The sequence below is a fragment of the Equus caballus genome, chromosome 6, assembly GCF_041296265.1.
Source record: "Equus caballus isolate H_3958 breed thoroughbred chromosome 6, TB-T2T, whole genome shotgun sequence".
Taxonomy (NCBI): Eukaryota; Metazoa; Chordata; class Mammalia; order Perissodactyla; family Equidae; genus Equus; species Equus caballus.
This window is the reverse complement of record NC_091689.1, coordinates 17,435,610-17,462,526: the sequence shown is the minus strand read 5'-3', so window position 1 is coordinate 17,462,526 and position 26,917 is coordinate 17,435,610. Positions and strand designations below refer to the sequence as shown.

General features: G+C 38.2%; 1 protein-coding gene and 1 long non-coding RNA gene across 51 annotated transcripts in view; one reads left to right on the top strand and one right to left on the bottom strand.

Moving 5' to 3' along the window:
- The window catches only part of TRIP12 (thyroid hormone receptor interactor 12), a 141,110-nt gene extending 116,389 nt beyond the window's left edge, over positions 1 to 24,721 (top strand). For 29 of the 50 annotated variants that reach the window (XM_070270570.1, XM_070270550.1, XM_023642499.2 and 26 more), the window contains 16 exons: positions 803 to 975; positions 1,332 to 1,405; positions 1,489 to 1,688; positions 2,294 to 2,421; positions 3,769 to 3,920; positions 4,598 to 4,740; positions 5,826 to 5,982; positions 7,315 to 7,413; positions 14,238 to 14,352; positions 14,653 to 14,807; positions 15,758 to 15,922; positions 19,033 to 19,197; positions 20,718 to 20,831; positions 22,806 to 22,900; positions 23,407 to 23,510; positions 24,183 to 24,721. In XM_070270570.1, coding sequence (XP_070126671.1) covers positions 803 to 975; positions 1,332 to 1,405; positions 1,489 to 1,688; positions 2,294 to 2,421; positions 3,769 to 3,920; positions 4,598 to 4,740; positions 5,826 to 5,982; positions 7,315 to 7,413; positions 14,238 to 14,352; positions 14,653 to 14,807; positions 15,758 to 15,922; positions 19,033 to 19,197; positions 20,718 to 20,831; positions 22,806 to 22,900; positions 23,407 to 23,510; positions 24,183 to 24,379 — 2,236 coding nt within the window. In that variant the 3' untranslated portion in view covers positions 24,380 to 24,721. The remainder of the gene's footprint in view (positions 1 to 802; positions 976 to 1,331; positions 1,406 to 1,488; positions 1,689 to 2,293; positions 2,422 to 3,768; positions 3,921 to 4,597; positions 4,741 to 5,825; positions 5,983 to 7,314; positions 7,414 to 14,237; positions 14,353 to 14,652; positions 14,808 to 15,757; positions 15,923 to 19,032; positions 19,198 to 20,717; positions 20,832 to 22,805; positions 22,901 to 23,406; positions 23,511 to 24,182) is intronic. The other 21 variants (XM_070270571.1, XM_023642500.2, XM_070270557.1 and 18 more) reach the window with 1 other exon arrangement.
- LOC111773856 (uncharacterized) lies at positions 11,142 to 12,085 on the bottom strand. The gene is made up of 3 exons (XR_002808504.2): positions 12,010 to 12,085; positions 11,371 to 11,536; positions 11,142 to 11,272 (listed from the first exon to the last, which is right to left on the bottom strand). It is a non-coding gene; the product is annotated as an uncharacterized lncRNA (long non-coding RNA).
- Positions 24,722 to 26,917: the final 2,196 nt, after the last annotated feature.

The window sequence follows — 26,917 nt, the reverse complement described above, 5'->3', positions numbered from 1 at the left end:
GAAATTTAATGTAGAGTGTGGCATTCAATTTTGATCATTATACTATCCTGGAGTATTTTATGAAATAAGGGGACATTTTCAGCTATGCTTGAGAAAACCATGAAGTTTCTCATTTTCATCCAAATTTGTTTAAAATGTGTATGTTAACATGTATATATTAGTATAATGGAATATTTTTTTCCCATACCCCTGTTTGCATGCTTTAGGGAACCTTCTATAGATAACCCATTTTAAGCTTGTCTATATCTTACTCTTGTCAGCCCTTTTCAGGAATGAGCAATTAAATATCATTACCAAGTTTAGACTGGTGTAGCTCTTAAACTGCTTCATTCAAAAGAATATAGCAAAGTAAATTTTTAAAGTTTTTAAAGTAATAGTGTAGCTGAAATCTTTGAAAACAAAAAAAGAGAAGGTTTCTTTGTTTTTAAATATAATTTAGTAGACAGTGGCAAAATATTGCAGAAGTGAGCATGCTCAAATGGTTGAGGAATTTTTATTCCAGAGAAATAATTAAATCTCGTTGGTGAGGTATTTCTGCTCCTATGGATTCATGGTGGGATAGAAATCAAATGTTAATTTAATGTTTTCATATGCATGTGTACACACCTTTTATTTCTTATTTTATAAGAACTTTTACTGCATAACTTGAATTGCTGGCTTTACTGTTTACATAACTAGTAAGTAAGTGCTTATTTTGTGCCTTAAGAAAATGCCGAGTTTGTATTATCGTGCTTTTATTTGAGTTAATGGATGTTGATTTTGAAAATAATAGAATAACTTTTTTTTCACAAATTATCTTGAGCTTTTCTCTCAACAGAGGATCACAGGCTTTAAAATTTTTCAACACACATCAGTTAAAATGCCAGTTACAAAGACACCCAGACTGTGCGAATGTGAAGCAGTGGAAGGGTGGACCTGTCAAGATTGACCCCCTGGCTTTGGTACAAGCTATCGAGAGATACCTTGTAGTTAGAGGTACTTTCTATCTATGTATATTGTGTGTTTATATGTCCGTTTGGGATGAAATTAATATTAAGGGATATATAAATTCTGTTAAAACCCAGCATCAGGAACCTGTATTCCCATCTTTATTTTATATATAATATGTAGAAATATGTTAGACTTCATAAGCTTACTTGGTTGATGAGTTAATTTATCTTGCTGAAATGTAGTAGAAATGGCAGTTGATAATTTTCTTAGATCTTTCTGCCTCGCAGATGAAGGCGTAACATAGATGTTTTTCTAAGACTATGTCAGTTTAACCAGTATGTACAGGCTTTTCTTTGCCATGTAAAATTGCTAGGAGTTTAACATCTTTCTTGGGTCCTTAGGGTATGGGAGAGTAAGAGAAGATGATGAAGACAGCGATGATGATGGCTCTGATGAGGAAATAGACGAGTCTTTGGTAAGATATTATTCCCGCCACATTATATAATGTATGAAATTCAGGGCCTATAGCTTAAATAGATTTCGTTTTGCTTTATTCAGGCTGCTCAGTTCCTAAATTCAGGAAATGTAAGACACAGGCTACAATTTTACATCGGAGAACACTTGCTGCCGTATAACATGACTGTGTATCAGGCAGTACGGCAGTTCAGTCTACAGGCTGAAGATGAAAGGGAATCCACCGATGATGAGAGCAATCCTCTAGGAAGAGCTGGTATTTGGACAAAGACTCATACGATATGGCAAGTCTGAAAATGATTTTGTTCAATATTTCATCAACTTTGGTACTGTTCGTCTGTTTTGAATTCATGAGGAGAGGGGACCCTAAACCCTACATTTTATTGTTAAAAGCCACTTCAAATGTTTTATATTGCGTGCTCTTACATGCATGTGTATTTAGCTTTCTCATTAAGTCTACTAGAAAACATGTATTCATAGGCAGTAATCACAGTTTACATCTACTTTTCTAAATTCATTTCAGGTCTTTAAATAAGACAAAAATGTCTCCATAAGATGATGTTCCTTTAGGTACTAGCATCTCTCAGCCCTTCGATGCATTTGGAAACAGCTTCCTGCTTTGTTTGTGAATGTCTGCTATTTACATTTTTAAAGAGAGCCATTCTTCTCAGAACCAGCCCGGAGGTTCTCGGGTGGCCCCTCCTGGGATAGGGGTCTCTTCTAGGACACAGTGCTGTTATCTGAATCCATAAGTAGGGAGAGAGGACAGACCTCAGAGAGTTGTTCTGGTACCTCTGTGATGTCTGTGGCTTGCACTTTGGCCTGCCTTGTAGAATAACTTGCAGTTTTAAAATCTACTTTTGGTTTACATACTCTCCTGTCACTTTAGGTACAAACCCGTGAGAGAGGATGAAGAAAGTAATAAAGACTGTGTTGGTGGTAAAAGAGGAAGAGCCCAAACAGCTCCAACAAAAACTTCCCCTCGAAATGCAAAAAAGCACGACGAGTTATGGCATGGTAAGATGACGTGTGAAGGGGAAGACACAGTGCCACGGGCTGTAGTCTTCCTGTCTGCGAGGCTTTAAAGGAGGGACTCTAGTAGTAAAATCTGTGACTATAATTGAGAAAAAATGAAATTACTACAAACGTGATTGTTTTAATTGAACCCTTGACTTTATGAAAAATTAAGTATCTACAAAATTAAATTTAGAAAGAAAATTGGGAACAACTCTTCTTTCCATGAAGAATTCATGTCTTCATGAAGGCTAAAACAAATTTCATTAGTAGAACACATTCACTAAAGAAGAGACTGGTCCTTGGCAGGTTGGCCCTTAATTTTTATGGTCATTTATTAATAGTATAATCTAACAGAGAAGGAATAAAAAGTTTTGCCAGGTAATATGACTACAGAAGGTGGTAACATCTCCCAGGTGCCTTCTTTTCCTCTGCAGTATTTCCTTCCAGGCTAGTTTTGCTCATTTCCTTGCCCTTGTCTTTATAAGATGCTAACAGTGCTTTAGCATTAGGCTGCATTGTCGTTCCATGGGGACCGCCCTCTATCAGGGATTTCCAAACAGTGGTTTCAGTTGGCGAAATTTCCCCTGGTCCAGAAATAAGGGCATTGTAGCAGTTTTTCTTCAAAAAGCTAAATTAGTTCTGTTTAAAAGGGTCTTTATTTTGAGATTTTCATTTCTATGTTTTTGGTGTTAATTTTGCCCTTTCTTTTATGCAGTGATAGTGTTGTGATTTTCTATTCCTTTGCTTGGTAAAAGTAAATGGTAACAGTTTTAATGGCTCACGTTTTTTTATGCTCTTAGTGAAATCCAAGAACAAAGGAATTAGAGATCCTACTCGAATCCTATCGCAGTCTATCCTGCTCTAAGCCTTGGGTTAAATAGCCAAATCTCTTTTATCAGATTTACAACTTGGGAGTATTTGTCTATCTTATATGGCTATTTTAAGCTGGATGTTTTTAAAAATTCAGAAAATTTCTACAACAGTGAACTAAAATTTAAACATTTTGTCTTTATTCCTCTCTGGCCATTTTATGGTTAGCTATTGTTTGTGGTATAAAGGAGCAATGCAAACGAGTCAGTTTTTCTCTTTTATAATGTTTGAGTATCTGAACAAAAGTGAAATTTTCATAAGCCTGGATGGTTTATATATAAGATAAAAAGGAAAAAACCATGTTCAAGCAATCAATACTTTACTAAGATACCAAGCATTAAATCTTAACAACTTGTGGTTAGGCATGTTAAGATGACGCTGGCTCTGTTGTCTTAGCCTTTCTAACTTTGATCAACACTTAACTTTGATCAACACTTAACTTTGATCTACACTTAACTTTGATCTTTTGCCCTCTAGATGGAGTGTGCCCATCAGTATCAAATCCTTTAGAAGTTTACCTCATCCCCACACCACCTGAAAATATAACTTTTGAAGACCCATCATTAGATGTGATTCTTCTTTTAAGGGTTTTACATGCCATCAGTCGATACTGGTATTATTTGTATGATGTGAGTAATGTTGCCTACTTTTGAAATTTTCCATGATGTGTTGTTCATTACTTGTTACCTCATAGTTTCTGTCTGGTGATTGATGAGCTTCCTGTTGTATTGGGAACAGAAGCAATGATTCAGCTAAATGCAGGGATCCTAGCCCAGTGAAATAATCAGTGGAAACTTCTCCCCTATTTCTTTTTCCTGGCCTGTGTTCTTAGATTAGTTCTCTTGGCAGACTTGTCAAATATTCTCTACCTGTAAATTTATTAGCTGCAACATGAAAATTGAACATGAATTTATTGTAGTTAGAATTGTTTAGGTTCATTGAATCAAAAGTTCATTTATCTAAGTTAAGATGTATATTAAGTAAAAAATAGGGTGAAATTTGAATGTTGTCTTTGATGTTTATGTAATGTAGGGAAGAATGAAGGAGTTGGCCTTGCATGAAACATTAGGTGCCACATCGATGATTGAGCCAGTACCAGAGGCGTGTGGGGGTTGGGGTGTTTCAGCTGCGCATTGTAAAAATTGTCATTCGGGTTGGGACCTACCAATGAGGAGCTGTATATTGTATGATGGAAATGTGAAATTTAGGTGCTCTCCATACATGTTTGAGAATAAAGGAAGAGAGAGTGAATATAATCCTAATGTTTTACTACATGTAGACTTTTTTTTTTTTTAACATTTTACAGAATGCAATGTGCAAGGAGATTATTCCAACTAGTGAATTTATTAACAGTAAGTTAACAGCAAAAGCAAATAGGCAGCTTCAAGATCCTTTAGTAATCATGACAGGAAACATCCCAACATGGCTTACTGAACTAGGAAAAACCTGGTAAGATAATCACTTCTTAATGGTGGCCTTGGGAGCGTTATCATTGTGTTGGTCTTTATATATTTTGTTATAAAAACATACTCTTTAGTGAACCTATTTAAATGTGTTTTCTACCATTGTCATGTTTGATCACAGCCTGCTTAATAGTGTACCTTTAACATTCAAACAGACTAAGCAAGCTGGGGCCAGTGCTAGATCTACATGATAGTATGTGTCTGTATATGAAATAAGAAAGTACACAAGGATATTTGAGGAGTGTCACATTCTTTGCCATCATGAAATTGACTCCAAAGGGGAAGTTGGTTGGTTCTCTGAGCCTGTTTGGGTTCAGACGTACAACTCAGAAACTTTAGAACTGCACTGATGGGTTCAGTAACCACTAGCCACATGTGGCTATTTACATTTAGGCTAATGAAAGTTAAATAAAATTAGACATTGAGTTTTTTAAGTCAAACTAGCCATATCCTCACATGGCTACCTGTATCGAACAGAATAGATATTGAACACTTGGATTATCACCGGAAGTGCTCTTAGCAGCTCTGTGTCAAGCACTACCAAAGCATCCATCAAGAGGCAGTAGGACCTGTGTTAATGCAGCGTTCTTTCTTTGAAAATCAGCAGCTGCCTTTCGCAGTTTTGAGTGAATTAGAAATGCCAAAGCTAAGAGGAAAATCATGAATTAGTAAAGCCATTGCTTGCGTATATGTGGAATGGGGATGAGTTGGCAGCCTCGTGAAGTGGTTATCATATTTTAAAATTTAACCTTTGCTAGTCATGGTATACTTCCTAAAGGCCTTTGGGTAGATTAAAGATGATCTTGGATAGACTTGATTTCAGTGTAGGATTTTAATGGTTGAATTTCACATTTTACAGTGAAAGACTACTTAATGCATTATTACTTGATCACTTAGAAATTTCATACAAGAGTTACGAAAATTCTTCAGAATTAGTTTGCCTAGACCATTTTTATTGGTTACATTTATAATTACTATTCTGTATCATATCAAAAGTTGTTTCTAATGTAGGGTTTTTTGTGGTTTCTGATTCTAATTCAGATAATAAATTTATATCGCATCTTTTTACAGCCCATTTTTCTTCCCTTTTGATACCCGGCAAATGCTTTTTTATGTAACTGCATTTGATCGGGACCGAGCAATGCAAAGATTACTTGATACCAACCCAGAAATCAACCAGTCTGATTCTCAAGATAGCAGAGTTGCACCTAGATTGGATAGAAAAAAAGTAAGTTTCTCCCCCAAATATTTAAAGATAAATCAAACTGAGCTTTTCAAAATAATGGGAAGACTAGAAATGTGGTGCGTCTAATTATGCCTGTTGGTTTGGAGGCCTCTCTTAGTCATAGTCGTCTCTTTGCTTATCTTTTTAGCATCTGTTAGCTGGATCTTCCTGCCAGCCTGTTGGAACTGGGCTCTGTGTGATTCTTCTTCATCCTCCAGTCCTTTTTTCCCAGTTTCTGAAATAATTCCTACAATTCTTTTTTCTCTTTTAGTTACCATAACTCTTATGCTAAGAAGTTTTCTCTTACTGAAGCTGTCTTCCTTTTCTATCTAAATTAGGAACTCAAACTACAGACTCCCTTTTATAATTGATCCCTTATGCAATAGATAGAATAATCAGATCCACTTCATTCCCTTAGCAAATCGCTCCAATCAGAAGAGACTGAAACAGAACCCTTGGTGTATTTCACGTCTCTAGGCCAGTCAGCCTGTGTGTTGCTGACTTCGTCTGCTGTGCTTCTAATCTTGGCTGCTCATTCATGGCTCTAAACCACACCACTCTGAGCTGTGTGTATCTGAGACCCAGTCCTGTCCTTCTGATGCTGTGCTGCCTTTTACTTACGATTTCTCTGTTCATCTGCCTCTTTCTTGCTGAGGGTTCGTATTCAAGTCTGTCTTCCTAAACCCTTTATCTCCAGAAGTCTCATATGAGCCATTAGTAGTAATGACATAAAAAAAAGGGAGTGGAAGGAATGAGAAACAAAGCAAAACGAAAAACATCGTACTTAAAAAAAAAAAACAAAAAGCCTTGCTATTCCTTTCTTTTTTTGTGTCATTAGGATTCCATGAACAGTGGTGTTGGTAGAATTTGGAAATCTACCAAGACCCTTCTCATCCCCATGAATCTCCTTGGTAGATGTTTGCTAGTGCTTGCAGGGTCTCTGTAGGTCGGAGCCAGTAGGCTTCCAGCTCTCCTGTCACCTCCATCCCTATTTCTCCATCATCTGTAAATGTACCCAGGGAGGTTTCATGAAGCTGCAGCCTTGAGGTGCACTGATGTTTGGCAAGGTTACAGAGATCCTTTCTTCTCCAGCTTGAAATTTCTGAACTTGCCATGGGCTCAAGATAGTAGTTAGACTTACATCTAGCTTTTCTTCATGTACACCAGGATGCTGTCGATGTTTGTAGTAATGCAGCTATTTCTTAACCTTTCCTGAGGTGTGCCTTTTTAAAGAAATTAACAGTTGAATTGATTTTTTTGCACTTCAAGAAATGCTGCCTGATGATTAAAGTGTGATTGAGCATAGTTTCCTCACATTTGTCCTTTCTTTTGTAGCGTACTGTGAACAGAGAGGAGCTGCTGAAACAAGCTGAGTCTGTGATGCAGGATCTTGGCAGCTCACGGGCCATGTTAGAAATCCAGTATGAAAATGAGGTGAGCTTAGTGAATCTGTGACAGTTTTTAGCTTGACTTGTGCTTCTGATAAGATGTTATTAGAGTTTCTTGGTCCTATGGAATCCTAAAGGACTATTGGGAATTTTATCTAAAAACTTGAGATTTGCTCTTTTTTCTCCTGAATGATTTGTTCTAAGTTCTCCATTTTTTTGAGGTTAAATTGTATCATAAAAACCAGGTGTTTTTCCTGGCATAAGAGCAAATGTTTGTGTAGTCTTTAGGTTGATAAAGTAAAAGGATGTCTTAAACATAGCTTTCAAAATGTGTGAACTGCTTTTTGTAAAAATCAGGCTTACTGAGATACAACTTATTTATAATAAATGCACACTCCTAAGATGCACAGTTCTCATCTGAATACAGACTGTAACCACTACCACATCAGGATTAAAAACAATCCTGTCACCACAAACAGTTCTCTCCGACCACTTTGCAGTCAGTCCCCACCCTCCGCCCCCAGTCCCTGGCAACCATCGATCTGTTTTCTGTCCCTGTAGCTTTCTCTTTTTGCGATGTCATAATAGTGGAATCACACAGTGTGTAGATGTGTGTGTCACTCTTCTTTGACTTAGTCTGATGCTTTGAGATTCCGCTGGGTTGTTACATGTATCAGTTTGTCTCCTTTTATTACTGAGTGATAGTAATAGTCCATTGTATGATATACCATAGTATGCTTATCTGATCACCAGGTGATGCACATTTGAGTTGTTTTTAGTTTTTGACTCCTATGAATAATGCTGCTATGAACATTTGTATACAAGTCTTTGTGTAGACATATGTTTTTATTTCTCTTGGGTGAACACTTCAGGGTTGAATTGCTAAATCTTTTGATAAGACATGTTTTAACTTTATAAGAAACACCAAACTGTTTCCAAAGTAGCTGTCCCATTTTTCACTCCCACCACTAATGCAGTGTGTGAGTTTCACTTGCTTCACATGCTTACCAACACTTGGTACTGTCAGTCTTTAGTTTTAGTTATTCTGGTGGGTTTACAGTGGTATCTTATTGTGGTTTTAATTTGCATTTCCCTGATGATTAATGCTATTGATTATTTTTTTATTCCTTATTGTCCATCCACATTTTTTTTTTTTTTTTTCCTTTTTCTCCCCAAAGCCCCCCGGTACATAGTTATGTATTCTTCGTTGTGGGTTCTTCTAGTTGTGGCATGTGGGACGCTGCCTCAGCGTGCTCTGATGAGCAGTGCCATGTCCGCGCCCAGGATTCGAACCAACGAAACACTGGGCCGCCTGCAGCGGAGCGCGCGAACTTAACCACTCGGCCACGGGGCCAGCCCCCCATCCACATATTTTTTGGAGAAGTATCCAAGAATTTTGCACACTTTTTCATTGAGTAGTTGTTAAGAGTTCTTTATATATTTTGGATACAAGCTCTTTATAAGTGTTTTACAAATATTTTCTTCCAGTCTGTGGTTTGTCTTTTCATTTCTTTATGAAATATCTTTGAAAGAGAAGTTTTTAATTTTGATGAAATCCAGTTTTATCTATTTTTTTCTTTTCTAATTTGTGCTTTTTGTATCCTGAGAAATTTTCCCCTAACCCAAGGTCTCAAAGATTTTTTTCTGTGTGGTTTTTAGGAGTTTTATAGTTTTACCTCTTATATTTAGACCTCTGATCCATTTTGAGTTAATTTTTTTGTGTGGTATAAAGTATAAGGGTTAAAGTTCTTTTTTTCTAAACATATGCTGTTCAATATTTCTAGCACCATTTGTTTGAAAAGACTATACTTTCCCCTTTTGAGTTACCTTGGCATCTTTGTTGAAAATCAGTTGATTATGAATGTTGGGATCCGTTTCCGGGTTTTCTGTTCTTTTTTATTAATCTACACCCTCTTGATTTATGGTATTGTTATAGTTAAATAAATGAAACTTGAAATCAAGTAGTGTGAGTCCTTCAACTTGGTTTTTCTTTTTCGAAGTTGTTTTGGTTATTCTCAATCCCTTATGTTTCCATGTAAATTTGAGAATCAACTTGTCAGTGTCTGCAAAACTTCTCGCAGGATATTGATTGGGGTTGATTGGGGTTGCATCTTGATGAATTTGGGAGAGAACTGACATTTACAGTATTGAGTCTTCCAATCCGTGACCAGCGTGGCCTTTCACTTATTTAGGTCTTCTTTAATTTCTCTCAGTATGCTTCATAACTTCAGTCTGGGGGTTTTCATGCATATATTTTGTTAAATTTCTCCTCAAATATTTCCTGTTTTTTGATGCTGAAAATATTCTTTCATTTCAGTTTCCAATTGCTGTTAGTTTATAGAAATGTAGTTGACTTTTGTATATTGGCCTTGTTTTCTCTGACTTTGATGGACTTAATTATTGGTTCGAATAACTTTTTAATGGCTCAGGTAGGATTATTGTGGATCCAGGACTTGGGAAACTTTTCTGTAAAGGGCCAGATAGTAAATATTTCAGGCTGTGTGGGCCATACAGTCTTTATTGCAGCTACTCAGTTTGGCCTTTGTAGCGTGAAAGTGGCCATAGACAATACAAACATGAATGAGCATGGCTGTGTCCAACAAAACTTTATTTATGGTCACTGAGATTTGAAGTTCATATCATTTTCACACATTGTGAAGTATTATTCAGGATTTTTTTCAACCATTTAATATTGTAAAAACCATTCTTAGCTTGCAGAGCATACACAAACAGGCAGTGGCCAGAGCTGTAGTGTGCTGGCTCATGTTGTACTCAATTGTGTCGTCTGTGAAAAAGTTTTACTTCCTTTCTAATCTTTGTCTTTTATTTCTTTTGAGATGCTTTTGAACAGCCAGGACAGTACATCAAAAGATTGAAATAATGACTTTCTATGTATTTTAACTCTGAAGTATTGAGTCTCTTGGGGATACTTTCCTGTCTCTTTTCCCTATTTTTTTTTAAGATAAAACTTGAGTTTTTGGATTTACGAAACTCTTATGGAGACACAATTTCCAAACCTTCCATTATAGTGATTATTTATTTCTAATAGCCCATGACTCTGCCCCTCAGTTTTCTTATCTCTAAAACGTGGGTTATAAGCACAACCTCACAGTGTGACTGAGTTCGTATTGTGAAGAGTTAGAACAGCGGCTATAGATGAGGCAGTGTAAACTACGATACTATGTGTGGTTATCTGAGTAATTTTAAGCATGACTTGGATTTTTCATTTATTTTCCTAACTATTTTCTCCTTCTCATTAAGACTTCTGAGAAGTTGAGTATTCAGTTATCAAAATTAAAATTTTAATTAGTTGGGAGGTATGCGATGTGCTAGGATCCACGTTTTGGCAGAGTTCCTGCATTCAAAAGATTATGTCATAGTTGGGGAGATACAAGGACAAATGTACAAACAGGTGTGGCAAATAAGTGGTATAGGTTGCAAGTGAATGAGGCTTTGAGATAAGGAGTGCTGTCCCAGATGTGTGAGGAAGGCCGGGAGGGGAGGTAAGCCCTTGAGTTAGACCTTAAAGGAAGAGAGGGACAGAGTTAAGGGACCAAAGGATGTGGCTTGACCAAAGGATCAGGCTTGGTAGTAAGTGCCAGAAGGGAGTAACTGCTCTGGAAGTGATGGGAGATGGAATGGAGGCCTTGACTGCTTGGGATAAGAAATTCCCATCTTTTGAATCTACCCTGATCATGCCTGATGCTCAGAGGATGCAGTTTTTGTATGTTTACATGCCCAAATTTCTCATTTCTAAAACTGCAAGACCTTTGCTCTAGACAGCTTGGTGGTGCTTAGTTTATTAAACATGCTTTCTGCTTTTTCACTCCAGCGTCCTTTTCTCTTGCCATTTGTCTTCTCTCTCACCCTTCATGGCTCTGTTCACATTGCATCATACGTGAAACCTAAACGAGTAGAGAATAGCATCACAGTGTTCTAAGGATCAGAATTGAATTGCTGATACAGAAATCGCAATTCTACGATCTTCATTGATGAGTCTTACCTGTTGATTCTGGAAGAGATTCCAGGAGCTGACTTCATTGGAGACGAAGGGATGGGAGGAGTGCTGAATTTATATTTGCATAGGGCCTCAGGTTGTAAATCAGAGTCAACCATTCAAGTCAGCTGGTGTCCATTAGGAAGACTTTCTTATTACCTTTAGAAGAATCCTGTTGTAAAATGTCTGATCAAAATGGACTCTCTCTTGAATAGAGATGATCCGTAAGCCAGGAAAGAACTAAACCAGTCTCTGGGCTCAGAAAGCCACCCAAGCCCCAGGGCCTAGGGCTACAAAAGACCCAACCTCTAGGATGGTGAATGGTTAGGAGCTTGGACTATGGAGCCTGGTACCATCACTTACTAGCTGTGTAAACTCCTCAGTGATATCTCAGCAAGGGGCATAATAAATATACCTGCCTCATTGTGTTGTTAGAATGATTAAATGCACTGAAATGTGTAAAACACTTAGAACATTGGCTGTCACATGATAAGTGCTAGTATATAAGTATGTTTTTGAAAGAAAAAGACTTTCAAAGTTTTAAATAAGACAGGTTGTCAAACTTGTTTTTCTGTGTTTTTGTCTCTAGAGCTTTATGCTTTTCCTTCCTTTAAAAAACAAATGAAGCAAAACCAAAGTACATACCTTTTTAGCAGAGTGGCTGGGTAGAATGAAGATCTCTGAATAGATGAGGTTGACCTGCAGGGCTGCTGGCCAGCCCAGGGTAGGGGTGAATTGCCAGGGCAGTGACCTGGTCCTTCCACCCTCACAGAGACTCACTGTGATGAAAGTGTTTACAGTGATATTCATGTCATTAAATATGTTAAGTCTATTTTACCGTTAGAAATAGCAATATTTGGATGAAGGAAATAGACTGATCTGATCTGTGATTTCCAGATACGTAATTATGCTAAAGGAAGAATTAACTGGCTTTAAAGCACCATCTTGTGGATACCAGTTGTTACTGCAGTTGTTTCTTTTTTCTCTGCTTCCTTCTTCTTTCCCCTCCTCCCCCTCCCCCGATGCCCAGGATTTAGCAAGGACAAAATATACAAAGTCTCTACCAACATGGAGCTTTTCTTTTAGTTTGAGGAGGCTGATACACACATACTCAAGCACATGTGTGTGTTAAGCTGTGTGATGAAGAAAAATAAAGCAAAATAAGAAGTTGGGAGTCTATTGGGGAGGGGATAGGGTGGTCTAAGGTGACATTTGGACAGAGGTGAGTCATGACTGTCTGGGGAAGAGTATCTCCAGCAAAAGAACGTAGAAGCAAAAGCCCTGAGACAGCATTCCTGGCCTGTTGTGGCGTGACTGTGGCTAGAAGTTAGGAGTCAAGGGATGGGAGGGATCATATAGGACACGCAGGCTGTGCTAAGAGCTCGAGCCTTTGCTTTGAGTGAGACGGGAAGCCCTTGGAGGGTGCAGAGGAATGATAGGAACTTAGATCTTAGAAGGATCACTCTTGGCGCTGTGAGACTAGGATAGGAGATGCCGAGAATGCTAGTGCGGAAACCATTTAGGAGGTTCTAGCAATAGACCAGATAAGAGATGATGGTGGTAAGCAGTTGAGAATATTTTGAAGGTGGGGTGAACAGTGTTTAATGGTGGGTTGGAGTGTGAGGAGTAAGAAAGAGAAGAGCCACGGATGGTTCCAAGATTTTGGTTGGAGCACGGCATGAATGCTGATGCCATTTACTGCTGTGGAATAACAACAAAGGGATGGAGATGGATCAAGAAAGCACCACCAGGTCCAAGCAGATCACTGTCTGGAAAGTTAGAGTTAAACATTTGGTGGACTGCATCTGATCTTTTAAGCTAGTGTGGATACTTTGAAAAGTGTGAAATGGTAAAATAATGCCCATTATTTGCAAATAATCTATAAGTGAAACATAGCCTTCTTGACAGGACTCTGGTTAGATTTCACCTATAAACTATGGTGTTAACTTGCCATTAGCTGCATATCTAATTTATGGTCTGAGCAGGTAGAGCCTTGATAGAAAATGAAGGAATAACCAGGCTGTGGACACTGCCCCAGGATCGTGTCTCTCACAGAGGAGGGGTTTTCATTCAAGCCCGTACAGTCACCTTTGGAGCTTGTTTGAAAATGCTGGCACCCAGGTTCTAAAGCACACCTATGAAATCAGAATCTCACAGCATGCCCACCCCCCTGTCTGCATATCAAAGCTCTCAGGGGATTCCAGTGAACCCTGGGGCTTGAGAAGCGCTGATGGACTCTCTGAGGCTAAGTTAGCCCTGTGGGCACTTATATGGGTTTAGACCTTCCCTTAATTGAGTTTTATTCAACAAACCTCTGTTAAATGGCTGGTGTGTGCCAGGCACTATAGAGGATACACAGGTGAATTAAAGTTACCTGCAGGTGAGGCATGCAAGCATATAATGAAATCCTGGCGGTACGATGTGAGAAGTATTTAAAAGTAGCTGAAATGTACGTCCTAAAAAAAAGGAGCAAGGTAGCTGTTTAGGCAGATAAGGAGGCTCCTACTGAGGAGGTGACCTTTGAGCTGATTTCAGGGTAACAGAACAAGGAAGAGATCCATACATAGACGATGCCATCTTATTCCCTGAGGATCGGATATGTAGCTACAGCAGTACTGATACCAGTATCCAAGCTTGAAGCATACAATTAAGGTGTTGGGGCTGTAGGGAGTAGGAATTAAATAGAAGGTTGCTAGTTCTTCTTCCAGGTGACCAAGACCAAAGGAGTACAATCAGGTCAGTTTGGGAAATAATCTCTAATGCATCCTGATAAACAGATGCTTTTAGTACCCACAGTGCCAAGAGTTTGGCAGGTTAAAAAAAGCAGCACAAATTCTGAAATTTGTAATTGTTCTCCTTTTGTTCTTGCGTAGGTTGGTACAGGTCTTGGGCCTACACTGGAGTTTTATGCACTTGTATCTCAGGAACTACAGAGAGCTGACTTGGGTCTCTGGAGAGGTGAAGAAGTAACTCTTAGCAATCCAAAAGGTAATATTAATCTGTGAGTCAGTCAGTCCGTTTGGTTATTCAGATCAGGTAAAGGGTCCTTACAGCTCATCAGTTATCTTTCACTTCTGGTGGAGGACCATGCTCTCTGACCTGAATTTCTTTCAGCCTTGGTTTTCTCGTTTATCAAAGAAGGGAGGCCCTCTCAGCTCTGGAGGACTTTATTCAGTGATCTGCTGTCTGATGTCAAGGATACTTAGTTTCCTAAATGTTCTTAGTTACCAGGTTTTGTCTTGTTTTGGGAAATAGCCTCTAAAGTTTGGTGACTTGCTCATTTTACAGGAAGCCAAGAAGGGACCAAGTATATTCAAAACCTCCAGGGCCTCTTTGCGCTTCCCTTTGGTAGGACAGCTAAGCCAGCTCATATCGCAAAGGTTAAGATGAAGTTTCGCTTCTTAGGAAAATTAATGGCCAAGGCTATCATGGATTTCAGATTGGTAAGTTGAAGATTATTTGCTTTTCTGCAGTTTTTTTGTATCTGTGTTCCATGAAAGTACTTTAATCCACTGCACTTAATGCTGTGTTTTAAAACAGTGCTTCACAAAACTTGAATGTGCATATGAATTACTTGGGGCTTTTGTTTAAAAAGTCAGTTTTGATTGAGTAGTTCAATGGTGAGGCCCAAGATTCCACATTTTCCTACCAGCTCCCAGGTGATGCCCAAGTGCTGGTATATGAGTCATTCTTTTCATAGCAAGGGTAGAGAGATTCAGGTAATGGTGAGGGTGGTTTTAAAGTGTTTGACGTTAGATTTTTAATTCAGTAGGAAAGAGCATGAGCATGTTGCTAAACTACAGTAAATTGCCATTAGAATGCTGGAGTAAAAATAACCAAAATCAGTCCAGGGAGGTTTGAGTATTTCTGGACTTGTCTTCATTTTCTCCTCTCACATTTTCTGAGCTACTTTGTCAGTATGTAGAAGATATTTTCATTTGATGTCAAATTCACAAGCTTACACTTTCACTGTAACTGAAGAATGGGCTGTTGGTCAGTTATTTTAGAAGTTCCATTTTTTGACCTTAATTGGTTCTTCATTTTAACCTCTTGCTTCTGAATCTGCAATAATACTACAGTGGAATTAAATTTATTTGGCCCCAAATAGAGTAAGATTTGGTGTTGAGGGCCTTATGGAGAATCTATGTCCATCATTGAAAAATTCGTTTTTAGGGTCGGTGTTTAAATAGGATTCTTCAGTATTCTAAATTGTTCACAATGTTAGGGCCCCAAATGGAGTTTGAATGGGGGTAGGTTCATGTGATGAGAGAACGGTTCCTAAATATGTTTTCTTCCTGGGGATTGCTTGACCTTTTTAAGTGTCAGTTTTATAATCGAGGCGACTGTAGAAGCTCAGTGTGACTGGCGAGATATTTTGCATATTCCGTCTCAGGTGGACCTTCCCCTTGGCTTACCCTTTTATAAGTGGATGCTACGGCAAGAAACTTCACTGACATCGCATGATTTGTTTGACATTGACCCAGTTGTAGCCAGATCAGTGTATCACCTAGAAGACATCGTCAGACAGAAGAAGAGACTTGAACAAGATAAATCCCAGGTAAGCTTAGAAGATGAGGAAATGGTCAAGTGGATCCGTTTCTTATTATAGAAAGATGAGGTCTTTGTTAAATGCTTTGTATTTGACCCAGTTATTAATGTTTTATTTTAGATGAGTTTAACTTTTTTATTAGAATGACTGAAACATGATTTTACAGTGGGTAAGATGACCTGTAATAACAATAGGTGATGAATAGAGAGCATGATTAGCAAATAAAATACACTCCTAACTGAAACCCTAGGGCTCTCATTTATTTAATTTTAGATGGACAGTGTGTGTCTAGGCAGATACTACTAGTGTTTTTTGGTAAACATTTGAATCAGTAAAACTAATCTCAGGACAGGTTGATTTTTCTGGAAAGCTAACTTAATTTAGGAACAGCACATTTGTTTTCTAGAGAGTTCTCAGGAAGATATTTTTAAAGGTCATGGTAAGTGTCCACTATTTCTTGGTAACACTTGTTGAGGTTTCTCTGTTAGCTCTCATAGGTAATCTTGAGCTTTATATCATTGTTGTATATTTTTAGCATGTTAAGAATAGGTTAAAAGATCCTTGACTCAGTCTGAGACTAATAGTGGTTCTGTATCTGACATTAAAAGAAGACAAAGTTGTATTAAAAACCATGGCATAGATTCAAATAGCTTATATTTGGACAGGTGAAATGGATGAATATTAAATCAGCTCCCATGTCTAAATAATGTAAAGTAAGAATCAAGAAAGAGATTCTGTAGTGAAAAAAGGTATCACGTCTCTTGATAAAATGGATAGGAGTTTACAATAGATGGGGGTTTAGAATGCCTTTTTATTTGAGAAGAAGATAATTTATACGGGAATTCATTTTATCTCTAAAATTGGTAATTATTGATTGGTGATTTTTGGAAAAATAAGTTTATTAAGAGAAATTGGTATTTAAACAGGCAGAAGTCATCTTTTCCATGCAAGATCTGTTGTCTTAGGATTTTTAGAACCAGTTAGGTTTATGCTTACCAACTTTGTAAATTTTAAACTACTACAGTCATATTTAGGATCATCTCTTAGGTAAATGCTGTCCCCTCACCCCAAAAGAAAAAAAGCAAGGAAAGAAGGTAAAACTCATGGCACTGTTCCAGTGGCCTTACTTATATTGATACATTTAATCTGTAACAACCCCGCGAGATTTAGGTATTTCTGTTATCCCTATTTTACACATGAGAAAATCAAGGCAGATAGGTTGAGTAACCTGCCCAAGTCACGTATCTAGAACATGGGAAAGCTGGAATTCAAGCCCAGGCTGTGTGTTCTGGAGCCCGCACTCTGACACATTTTGCAAGTTCTGTTTGTATCCATGTCTGCAGTGCAGTATGTCACCACCGTTCTCTTCCTCAAATCTCTTGAGATTTGTTCTTCCAGCGTTTGTTATTCCTGAAGTTGTCCATTTAAATGTATAAAGTGCATAGCGCAGAAACTGCACTCCAGAAACTTATTTACTGTAATAATCAGCTTTCAACCAGAGCATGAGGAATGGTGGTATTCTGAAACACCCAGCTCGTCATTTTATAAAGCATGTGGGTGGAACAAGTTGTCCTGGCTGCGCTTCCTCTTGGTAGTTTAAATTCTTGAAAGATAACATGGAAAATGGGCTAAAGCTTAGCTTTCAGTTTAATATGTAAGGTCTAGAGAAACGAACAGTGAATTCCTTTTAAACATCTCAAGGACATACTGTATATTCTAGATTCCTATCAAGGGTGCATTTCGTAATGGAGTCCTTTACAAATAAGATACTTCTTAAGTAGTTGTGGGAGAAAAGACTTCCCATCAGCATAGTAGTGATTGCCTTGATCTGTGGCAAGAGGTGAGGGAACAGTTTTGAGAGCCTTCCAGTGGGAGAGCGTTAAAATTGAGAGCTTTTTTAAATTAGTATTTTTTTTAGTCTTTCTGCTGAAGAATATTTCAAATGTAAAATTGAAAAGCCTTCCTTTGGGTGTCATCAGATGATGCACCTGAAACAGAGAGAGACCTCAATGTGGGTTTTTGCAGAGAAGTGGACATAATCCTCCACAGCTGTATTTCACCTTAATCTTAATGCTGCCATCTCCTCTGTATTTTGAATTATCTGGAATCCTAAGCAGCTTTCATTTTCCTCTTTAAAAAAATGACTAATTTTCTGCACCTTGACTGTTTAACCTCTAGGAATTTCATACTTGGGGGCATCTCCAATTCAGAAAACCATTCGCTTTCCTTCTCCTATTCTGGATACCTTCATTTTCAGATAGAATATGCAGTTTTGCATATTGGTCTTTGATCTTTCATCTAAAAAAAAAGTAATATTGTATATAAGCCTTTTATAATCTTTTTTTTTTTTCTGCTTTATCTCCCCAAACCGCCCCCCGGACGCAGTTGTATATCTTAGTTGCATGTCCTTCTAGTTGTGGGATGTGCAAGCCTTTTATAATCTTAAACATTTACAAAAGTGAGTAATGCAAACTGCTCTAACACGTGTCTTTAGAGTATGAGCTGACTTCTCTGTGGGCTTCACTGGAGCCTTTGTTCATCACAGTGTTGTGTGAGTGCACATTTGTTAGGCTAGGCCTCAAGATTTTAAATGAAGAATCTCCATGGTATTCTGTAGACTTGAGCTTTGCAGGGAAAAAAAAGTTAATTACTGTTACTAGATAGTGTATTATTTGTATTTACAGTTTCCTAACTGTATTGTATTACTCAGTATTTGCTATATGAATATAGTAGATTCATTAAGGTTAGCCATGAATTTATGAAAAGTTTGTCTGCCTCTAGAGCCCACACTCTGGAATTGACCATTATGCAAGCGATTATGGCTTTTCTGTGAAATCTGATGTACATAAGGTCAAGTTGAGTAGCAGCCATCTCATTATGGAGGAACACTCAAGTCATCTTGTTTCCCCATATAAAAACAGTTGGATTCTGAAGCGTTTAAGGTTATTTCCTTTGTGATCTCAGAACCTTGTTCATGTGTACATTGTGACCAAAAAAGAGAAAAAAGAAATAGACCAAGAGCTAAAGGAACCCATAAAATTTATTAGTATATCTTTTATAAACAAAAAACATAACTGAGTGAATTACTGTGCTTGACAACCTCCCTCCCTTTTTTTTAGACCAAAGAGAGTCTACAGTATGCGTTAGAAACCCTGACTATGAATGGCTGCTCAGTGGAAGATCTCGGATTGGATTTCACTCTGCCAGGGTTTCCCAACATCGAACTGAAGAAAGGAGGAAAGGATATACCAGTCACTATCCACAATTTAGAGGAGTATCTAAGGGTATGTATTGGCGGTGCTGTCTGGGAGAAGGCCAGCTGTGGCGAGGAGGGCTTTGCCTGTGGGTACTTCTCTGAGGGAGAGGGAAGGGACCTGTCCTAGGAAGCACAGGCGGGTGACGGTTAGCTGCCTGCCGAGACTGCTCTGAGACTGTCGACACCCGGGACCACTGCGTGAAGGCCACTTTTTCAGGCCTTAGCTTCTGTTTGCTCTTGAGAGAACATGTCAGATATTTCATGATGCCTCATGTAACCTTGAACTCGCATCCTCAAGCTTGAGTACTATCTGATAACATCACATTTTCTTAATTTAAGAAGAAATCAGTGAAAAGGAACCATTACTTGTGTTCTCACTAAACTGCGTTTCTGCCTTTCTGTCAAGCCAGCTAACTGGACAGAATTGCTCCAACACACATGTTTATGAGTTTGGTGAGGCCTTTCAAATTATTAATTCATGGTCTTTGACTATATTTGCTAAATTAAGAAAAAACAATTTTGTATTGGATACAGATTATATTTTAAATTATAACCTGTATAGATCTTTATTACTACTTTTTGAAAAGTTGGTTTATTCCTGACGTTGAGTGGAAAAAACATTGGGTTCCAGACAAAATACTGCTTACACCTAGACTTGACTTTTCTGCTAACTTACTGTGAGACTTTAGATAGGACCTCTGAAAAGTTCCTGCTCTGGTTTCTTCATCAGTTTGAGAGAGAAGATAGAAGAGGACCTCAGATACTATTTAGTCTACCTGACAGTTCGGTGATTCTTCTAATAGTCAGTAGGATTCTCTTCTTACAGTACCTGCCTCTTTTCCTAACTTTGAGTTAGTAATCTTTCAGCTTACTAGCAAACGATGAGTTAACATCCAAATTGTTTCTCTGAAAATAATTTGTTATAATGCTTGTATTTTTCTATCAACAAAACACTGTTGTTCTCATTTTTATCTGAACATGTCTTCCATTTCTTAATCCAGTGGGTTAGCCAAAGTCAGTGATGACTGGATAATGTTGGGCCAATAACAGATGCTTTCTGTTACCCTTCAAGTTCATGTGGCTGCATTTCCAGAATTTACCTTTTTCTCAGTGGAGACGCACACTGCAGAAGGGTGGGGTTCTAAGAACTAAACAGGATTTAGAACTAAAAATTTCACGTTAAAAATTAAGAACACTAAACGGTTGGTAACTTTATCTTCAATTCTCAAGAACTTTTTATCCTCTTGGGAAGTTCTCATTTGGTAAGGTAATATACAGCTCTATTTTATGTAAATGAACTTTTAAGACACCATCAATATAAGAGCACAAGGCATTTTTTACATTTTCTTACTGGCCTGGCCCTGAATTAGAGGTTGGCCTGGCTGATCTTTTACTTATTCAGTTTTCTGGGAGATATTTTAAAGACTTAATAACTTTTTTTTTTTTTTAAGTGATCAGGGAGGATGTTTCACTGTACTTTGCCATGTATTAAATAGGAAAGAGATTTGAAAACTTGTCACGGTTTTTAGAAGACTTTTCTTTTTGCAGCTGGTTATATTCTGGGCACTAAATGAAGGCGTTTCCAGGCAATTTGATTCATTCAGAGATGGATTTGAATCAGTCTTCCCACTCAGTCATCTTCAGTATTTCTACCCGGAAGAAGTGAGTAGTTTGTGTCTGGAAGAAATGGTCATTTCTAGTTCTATACCTGTAATTATCTTAGTGGAATATCTCTGTGCTATTTCATCAAAGACCCCGTTGCTGCAAACAAATGGAAAAAACCAGTTTGGGAGCCAGGGGTGGATGTTTGGGAAAGATAAGATCATTTCCTGAGCAAGGAAGAATATTAAAATTAAATTTAATATAAATATAACATTTTATCTTATAAATATATAAGTATTAAATATAAGTATTAAATGTTAGAGAGGGAGAGGGGTCCCTGTGTGATTAAGCATAGCATCATTGTCAACTGAGACCCTCCGTGCTGTTCAGTGGAGAATGGACTTGTGTTTCTGTACTCCTGTAGCTGGCAGGAAGAGCCATGGGTCCACAGTAATGAAAGTGACACTGAAGAGGTTGCACTTTTTTTTTTTTTTGACTAAACTTCCTGAATTAGATGAGACATTGTTTCATGAAGTGTTGCAAATTAGCTAATTGCCATATTCGGAGAATACTTGTGAGAATGGAAAAAATGAGTTTATGTGAATGGTTTTTTCCAGCCATCTTTACTTAACATATAAGAATCTCAAAAAATTATTTGCTGGTAGTGAGATGTCATAGAAAGGGTCTAGAGAGCCAGCCCCGATGGCCTAGTGGTTGAAGTTCTGCATGCTCCGTTGTGATGGCCCAGATTCCGTTCCTGGGTGTGGAACCACACCACTCGTCTGTCAGTAGCCGTGCTGTGGCAGCAGCTCACATAGAGAACCAGAAGAACTTACAGCTATACGAAACTGTGTATTGGGGCTTTGGGGACCGGGGGAGGAAGAAAAAAGGAGGGAGATTGGCAACAGATGTTAGCTTGGGTGAATCTTCCTCTGCACAAAAAAAGAGGCGTGTCTAGAATGCGTTAGGTTTCCCCAATTTGGAAACCTTTTTGTTTAGTTTTTGAATACTCACTTTAGAATACACATTCATTACTGGCTGAATCTAGCAATCTTTGAATGACTTAGTGTTTTAATCTCAATTCTTGTTTTTATGGCTACTTTGAATTGCTGCCTACTGAAGCATGTGGTGTATCTGGCACTTTGCGGCATTAAGTGTTGCTCCTGGAATTGAATCCTGGTCCCCACTACCTAGTTGTATGTCCTTATCCTAGTTGTTGGCATCTGATCTGACTGCCTCATTCATAAAATTGAGATAACCTCTGTCTTACTGAAGAGGGTACATAAAGTACCTGACAGTGAGTGACATAGATTAGATGTGAAATTTCGCATGCCCTGAATTGGATTTTTTCAGTGTGCACAGTAATTCCACAAATGGGCGGTTAACCAGAGAAGAGATGTTTTAATTTGAAAATGATAGATTTTCCAAGGACACACAAGCATTTCTTGCTTTCTGATGTTCATTCTATAATGGCTAGCTTGGTCCCCATCCAACCCTAAACAACCATATGGCATAGATGTGCCTCTCTTTACAAAGTGTGAAAACCCACCCATTTGTTATGTCTCAGTTGGGCTTGCATTTCCTACTTCTTTCTCCAGTGTGGTATTCTTTTTCTTGGTGTCTGTTATTTTGTACCCTTGTGTTTCTAAAAGCCAGGATTTATAAAATCTTCCCAGTTAAAAGTAGTCTATCAAGTTAAAGCCTCTAAAGAAATGAGAAGAGTTAGGAAAACTTCAATCAAGAGTTTGTCTCACGCATGTTTGGTTTGAGCTGAAGGCTTCTATGGGACCTAGTTCCTGCACATGGGCAGGGCACTGCTCACCGTGCAACCCAAGAGGAGGTTGAGTCTGTAAATGCACTAGAGGAGCACCCTGCCTAAGGAGGCCCTAAGCAGAAGTTTTGGATAATGATAATTTTATTTGGTACATGTAGACCTTTATATGACATTCTACAAAACAGACCATGTTGTATGCATTTTGGCTTAGTTATGCAGCTGTATGTTAAATAACTCACTACCCTTATGTGAACACACAGCTGGATCAGCTCCTGTGTGGCAGTAAAGCAGACACTTGGGATGCAAAGACACTGATGGAATGCTGCAGGCCTGATCACGGTTATACTCATGACAGGTCAGTGCTGGGAGCCGCCCGCTTTTCAATTTATAGTCAAGAGTGTGATCGTGTGTATAGATTTCATAAATAACAAGGGGGGAGGGTCATTTTAAAATTTGCCTACCTATTAAAAGAGGCTTTCTGATAGTTTGGCATTTTTTCTCTCAAGACTGTAACTTTAGGACCCACGGGATTCTTTTTCAAGTATTCCTGTGAAAATGGGTGAGAAGGGGGAAAGGGGAGAGAATAAGGTATAACCTCATTACCCATTTTATATATAGTAAAATAGAAATATCTGCAATCCCAGACAAGTCTTAGATATCACAATAGTAGTCATTCCATTTGAATTCCAGCTGTAAGAACAAGAAATGAATTTGATTTCAAGTGCATTGTAATGTGAATTTGTATGTAGAGTCATATTTAAATGTGATAGTCTCTAGCTAGTTGTGAAGGTCAGTGATGTGTGATTCAAAATTGCATTTTAAAATGAGGAAGTAATTTTGATGTATTTCTTTCTGTTGCAGTCGGGCTGTGAAGTTCTTGTTTGAGATTCTCAGTAGTTTTGATAATGAGCAGCAGAGGTTATTTCTCCAGTTTGTGACAGGTAGCCCCAGATTGCCTGTTGGAGGTGGGTATGATGTTGATGCCCGGGATTTATTCTCACTGTGTCTGTGTGTGTGTGAAACTTCAGTACCAATAGCAGGGTATTCTTTATTCGACTTAGAGTGCCTCTTAGTTATTCCAATTTGATAGTGTTTCTAAGTGTTCAATTTGTTTTACAATGTATTGAGAGAGATCACTGGCAGGGAAATTCATAGGAATTGCCTTAAATACGTTGAAGTAGGGTTACTAATGCATATGTAATGCTGCTTTTCTAGATAAAATCCAAATTCTCAGGCATCTGTACATTGTAAACTCTTAGATGACTTAGATGAGAATGCATTCTAGAGTCCGAATAGGAGTGGAATTGGTACTCTGTTTTGAAAGTCAGAAGACAGAAAGAACTGTTTGCCTCCATTTTATACGGTGACTTTTTATGTTAAAGCAGATACCAGATTCCATACACCAAATGTGTATTGAATGTGTAGGTGTAATTGCCAAGAAAGAAAGAATACCTGTGGGGAGGGAACATTGTACAGCGCAGTAGTGTAATGTTTCTGATAATAGCATAAAAAAGGGATCCTTGCGATTCCAGACTGATTCTTCTCACAGATGAGAAGACGTTTTTCTCTGAGCTAGCTGGTGTGTGTCCTGTACACTTACTGAGTGCCTTGGTCTTCCTTCCTCCCCTCTCAATCAGGCTTCCGGAGTTTGAATCCACCTTTGACAATTGTCCGGAAGACATTTGAATCAACAGAAAACCCAGACGACTTCTTGCCCTCTGTAATGACTTGTGTGAACTATCTTAAGTTGCCGGACTATTCAAGCATTGAGATAATGCGTGAAAAACTGTTGATAGCAGCAAGAGAAGGGCAGCAATCGTTCCATCTTTCCTGATCACAACGAGAAATGCAGTGTCTGCCTGTTACAGCAAAAGAAAAAAATCATGATTTCTTTTCTAAATGTATCACCTGAGTCAAGGAAACGTTACGCCTTCTTGTTGTAGGAAAAACGGCTTGCAGATTATAAAAGAGACACTTGGTTGATATTCATTAATGGCCCCGTGGACTTAAAGTGATCAGGCCCTGAAACATTGTTGTGATGAGGTTTCTTTAGCAAGTTCTTGTTTAAGTTATCATTTATTTGATGAGTGAAGTTTTTAACTTGCTTTGCTGTGTGAAATTTAAAAAAAGGGATGTTTTTCCAGGCTAAAACAATAAATGTCGCTGTGCAGTTTAATTCTGGGCTGTGTGTATCCATCCAGCTAAGTCTGCAGTTTTGTTTCCTCCAAAGACAACTCTTGTACATAAGTACAGAAATTAAAGCTCCCGTGTATTTGACAAATCCAGTGTGGGAGGTTAGCTCCGTGTGCTCTTCACTTGCTCTGACTTTCCCTCCCTGGTCCATGTGTTGTCTGTGCAGTTCACATGGTTTTTTTGTATACAGCACTCAGAATTGTTACGTTCTCGTCAGCCATGGGCTTCTGTTCCATGTTCTCTCTCAAGATATAATTTAAAATCGATTGAACTGAAATATATTGTCAATATAGTTCAGCCTTTGTAACTAGGTAGACTTTTCTGATAGCTTAGTTTTAACATAGTTGTAGGGTATTACTGGCCTTTTACCAGTGACACACTGGGATGTTTACACAGTGATTCTGGCAACATCAGCCTCTGGAGTGGAGGCAAGGAAAGCTCATTCATTTCTTTGGTGTAGGTTAAAAGTCTACAGCTTGGGCTCACGGTATTTATTATTTTTGGGCCATAGCATTTTGATTTGATGTAAAGTTTTAAGCAAAATTAGCAGTTTTCATTCCCTATTGGAGTAAAAGAATTATTTTCTCCCTTGTTCTTGGTTTAAGGTTTTGTTCATAATCTTCTTTCTTTATTCCATTCTTCTCTCCCCCTCCTCCCAGTGCTAACTTGGGACAAACAGTTCAGCCTTTGCCTCAACACAGATAAAAGCACCTGTAAGCAATTCTCTGTCCACTTGTCTTATGTGCTGATTTCTCAAATCTGCAATAATCCATCAGGTTAATGATTTTACCTGAAAATAAAAAAAAAGCCTGCTTCACCTTTTTGTTTATAGTTCTGTGCTGTATGCATCGCTTCAGTTGTGTAGATGTATTTCAGTGCACGTAAATCATCACGTCTCCGTGACTTGAGTCATGGCTGATTTTACTATTCCAAGAATTTATAATAGCAACTTGAAGAACATGAAACGTGGAAAGAAAATGGGAGGAGATACCTTCCTTTCTAAGGTTCTAAATTAAGCCTGTTGCATAAATTGGAGAGAATTTCCATAATTCATCTTTTTTAAAATAATGAGATGAATTAATTGTTTTTCTACTGAACTTTGAGAAATCAATTTTGTTTTATTGACTGTTCCAAAGTCTTAATTGATGTAAAAGCCCCTTGTTCCCTATCCTACCACCAAAAAGAAATTTGGTGGCGTGTTTTATTTATATTACTTTGTTTGTTACACTTAAATGGCCTTATATGGAGCATGACTTCTTCACAGTGAACTTGAGCGGTGCCCCACGAAGTACGATGGAGCAGTGAGAGGAGCTCAGAGGGCGTCTCCCTGGTCTTTGCAGAGGCTCTGGCAAGTGAGCAGCTCTGCCTTGAAATTAAAGAAGGGGGGTTACGTTTCTGCAGTTCTAACGTAGACGGCCTAGGAGCGGAGCAGTTGAATCAGGCAAAATTAGTGCTAAAGAATGAGCCGGTTTGTTTTAAACTGTTCTGATACCTTTTTACAAACTAAGCACAAAGATTTTTGCGTGAACATAGCATTTCGTTCCTCACTTTTTTTAAAGGGTCCTATTGTTAAAATTTAGACATATGTATAAGGAAAGTAATGTTTCATATTAAAATATCTGTATTTGACATTTTATCCATATGGTGGCCCAGGCAGATTTGGCCTCGCTGATTTCAGCATCTAATGAGTACGTTTGATCGTTTTTGAATCAAACCCTGGAGCTTGAGTGTTTCAAAATCAATAGTTATCTGTTTAAATGTTTTCAGTCTTTAGCTTACTCCTTAATATGTGGGACCCTTGGTTAATTAGGGGCTGGAAGACTTTTCCCATTTTAAAGCAATCTCTCTTGGCAGAGGCCTTAATATTGCATCATAGGGAAAAAGCATATACTTCATTTGCTGTTATTCCAGTTATGCCTTAAATTTGTTTGCTTAGTCATCCTATCAACAAGCACTAATTCCTCAGCATGCTTCACACACATAGACAGTTGGGTCATAACTGAGATTTTGTCATCCTGCAGTTTTTGCCGAGATGGAATCAGGTCTTCATCACAGCTGACGCCAACTGTGTGGTGGTGTCATTTAGACAGTTCCAGTTTGATCTGCTTTGTATATGAGAACATATTTTTAACTATTTCACTTTAAGAAGGAAAGAAGAGGTAGTTAAATATAGTAATCC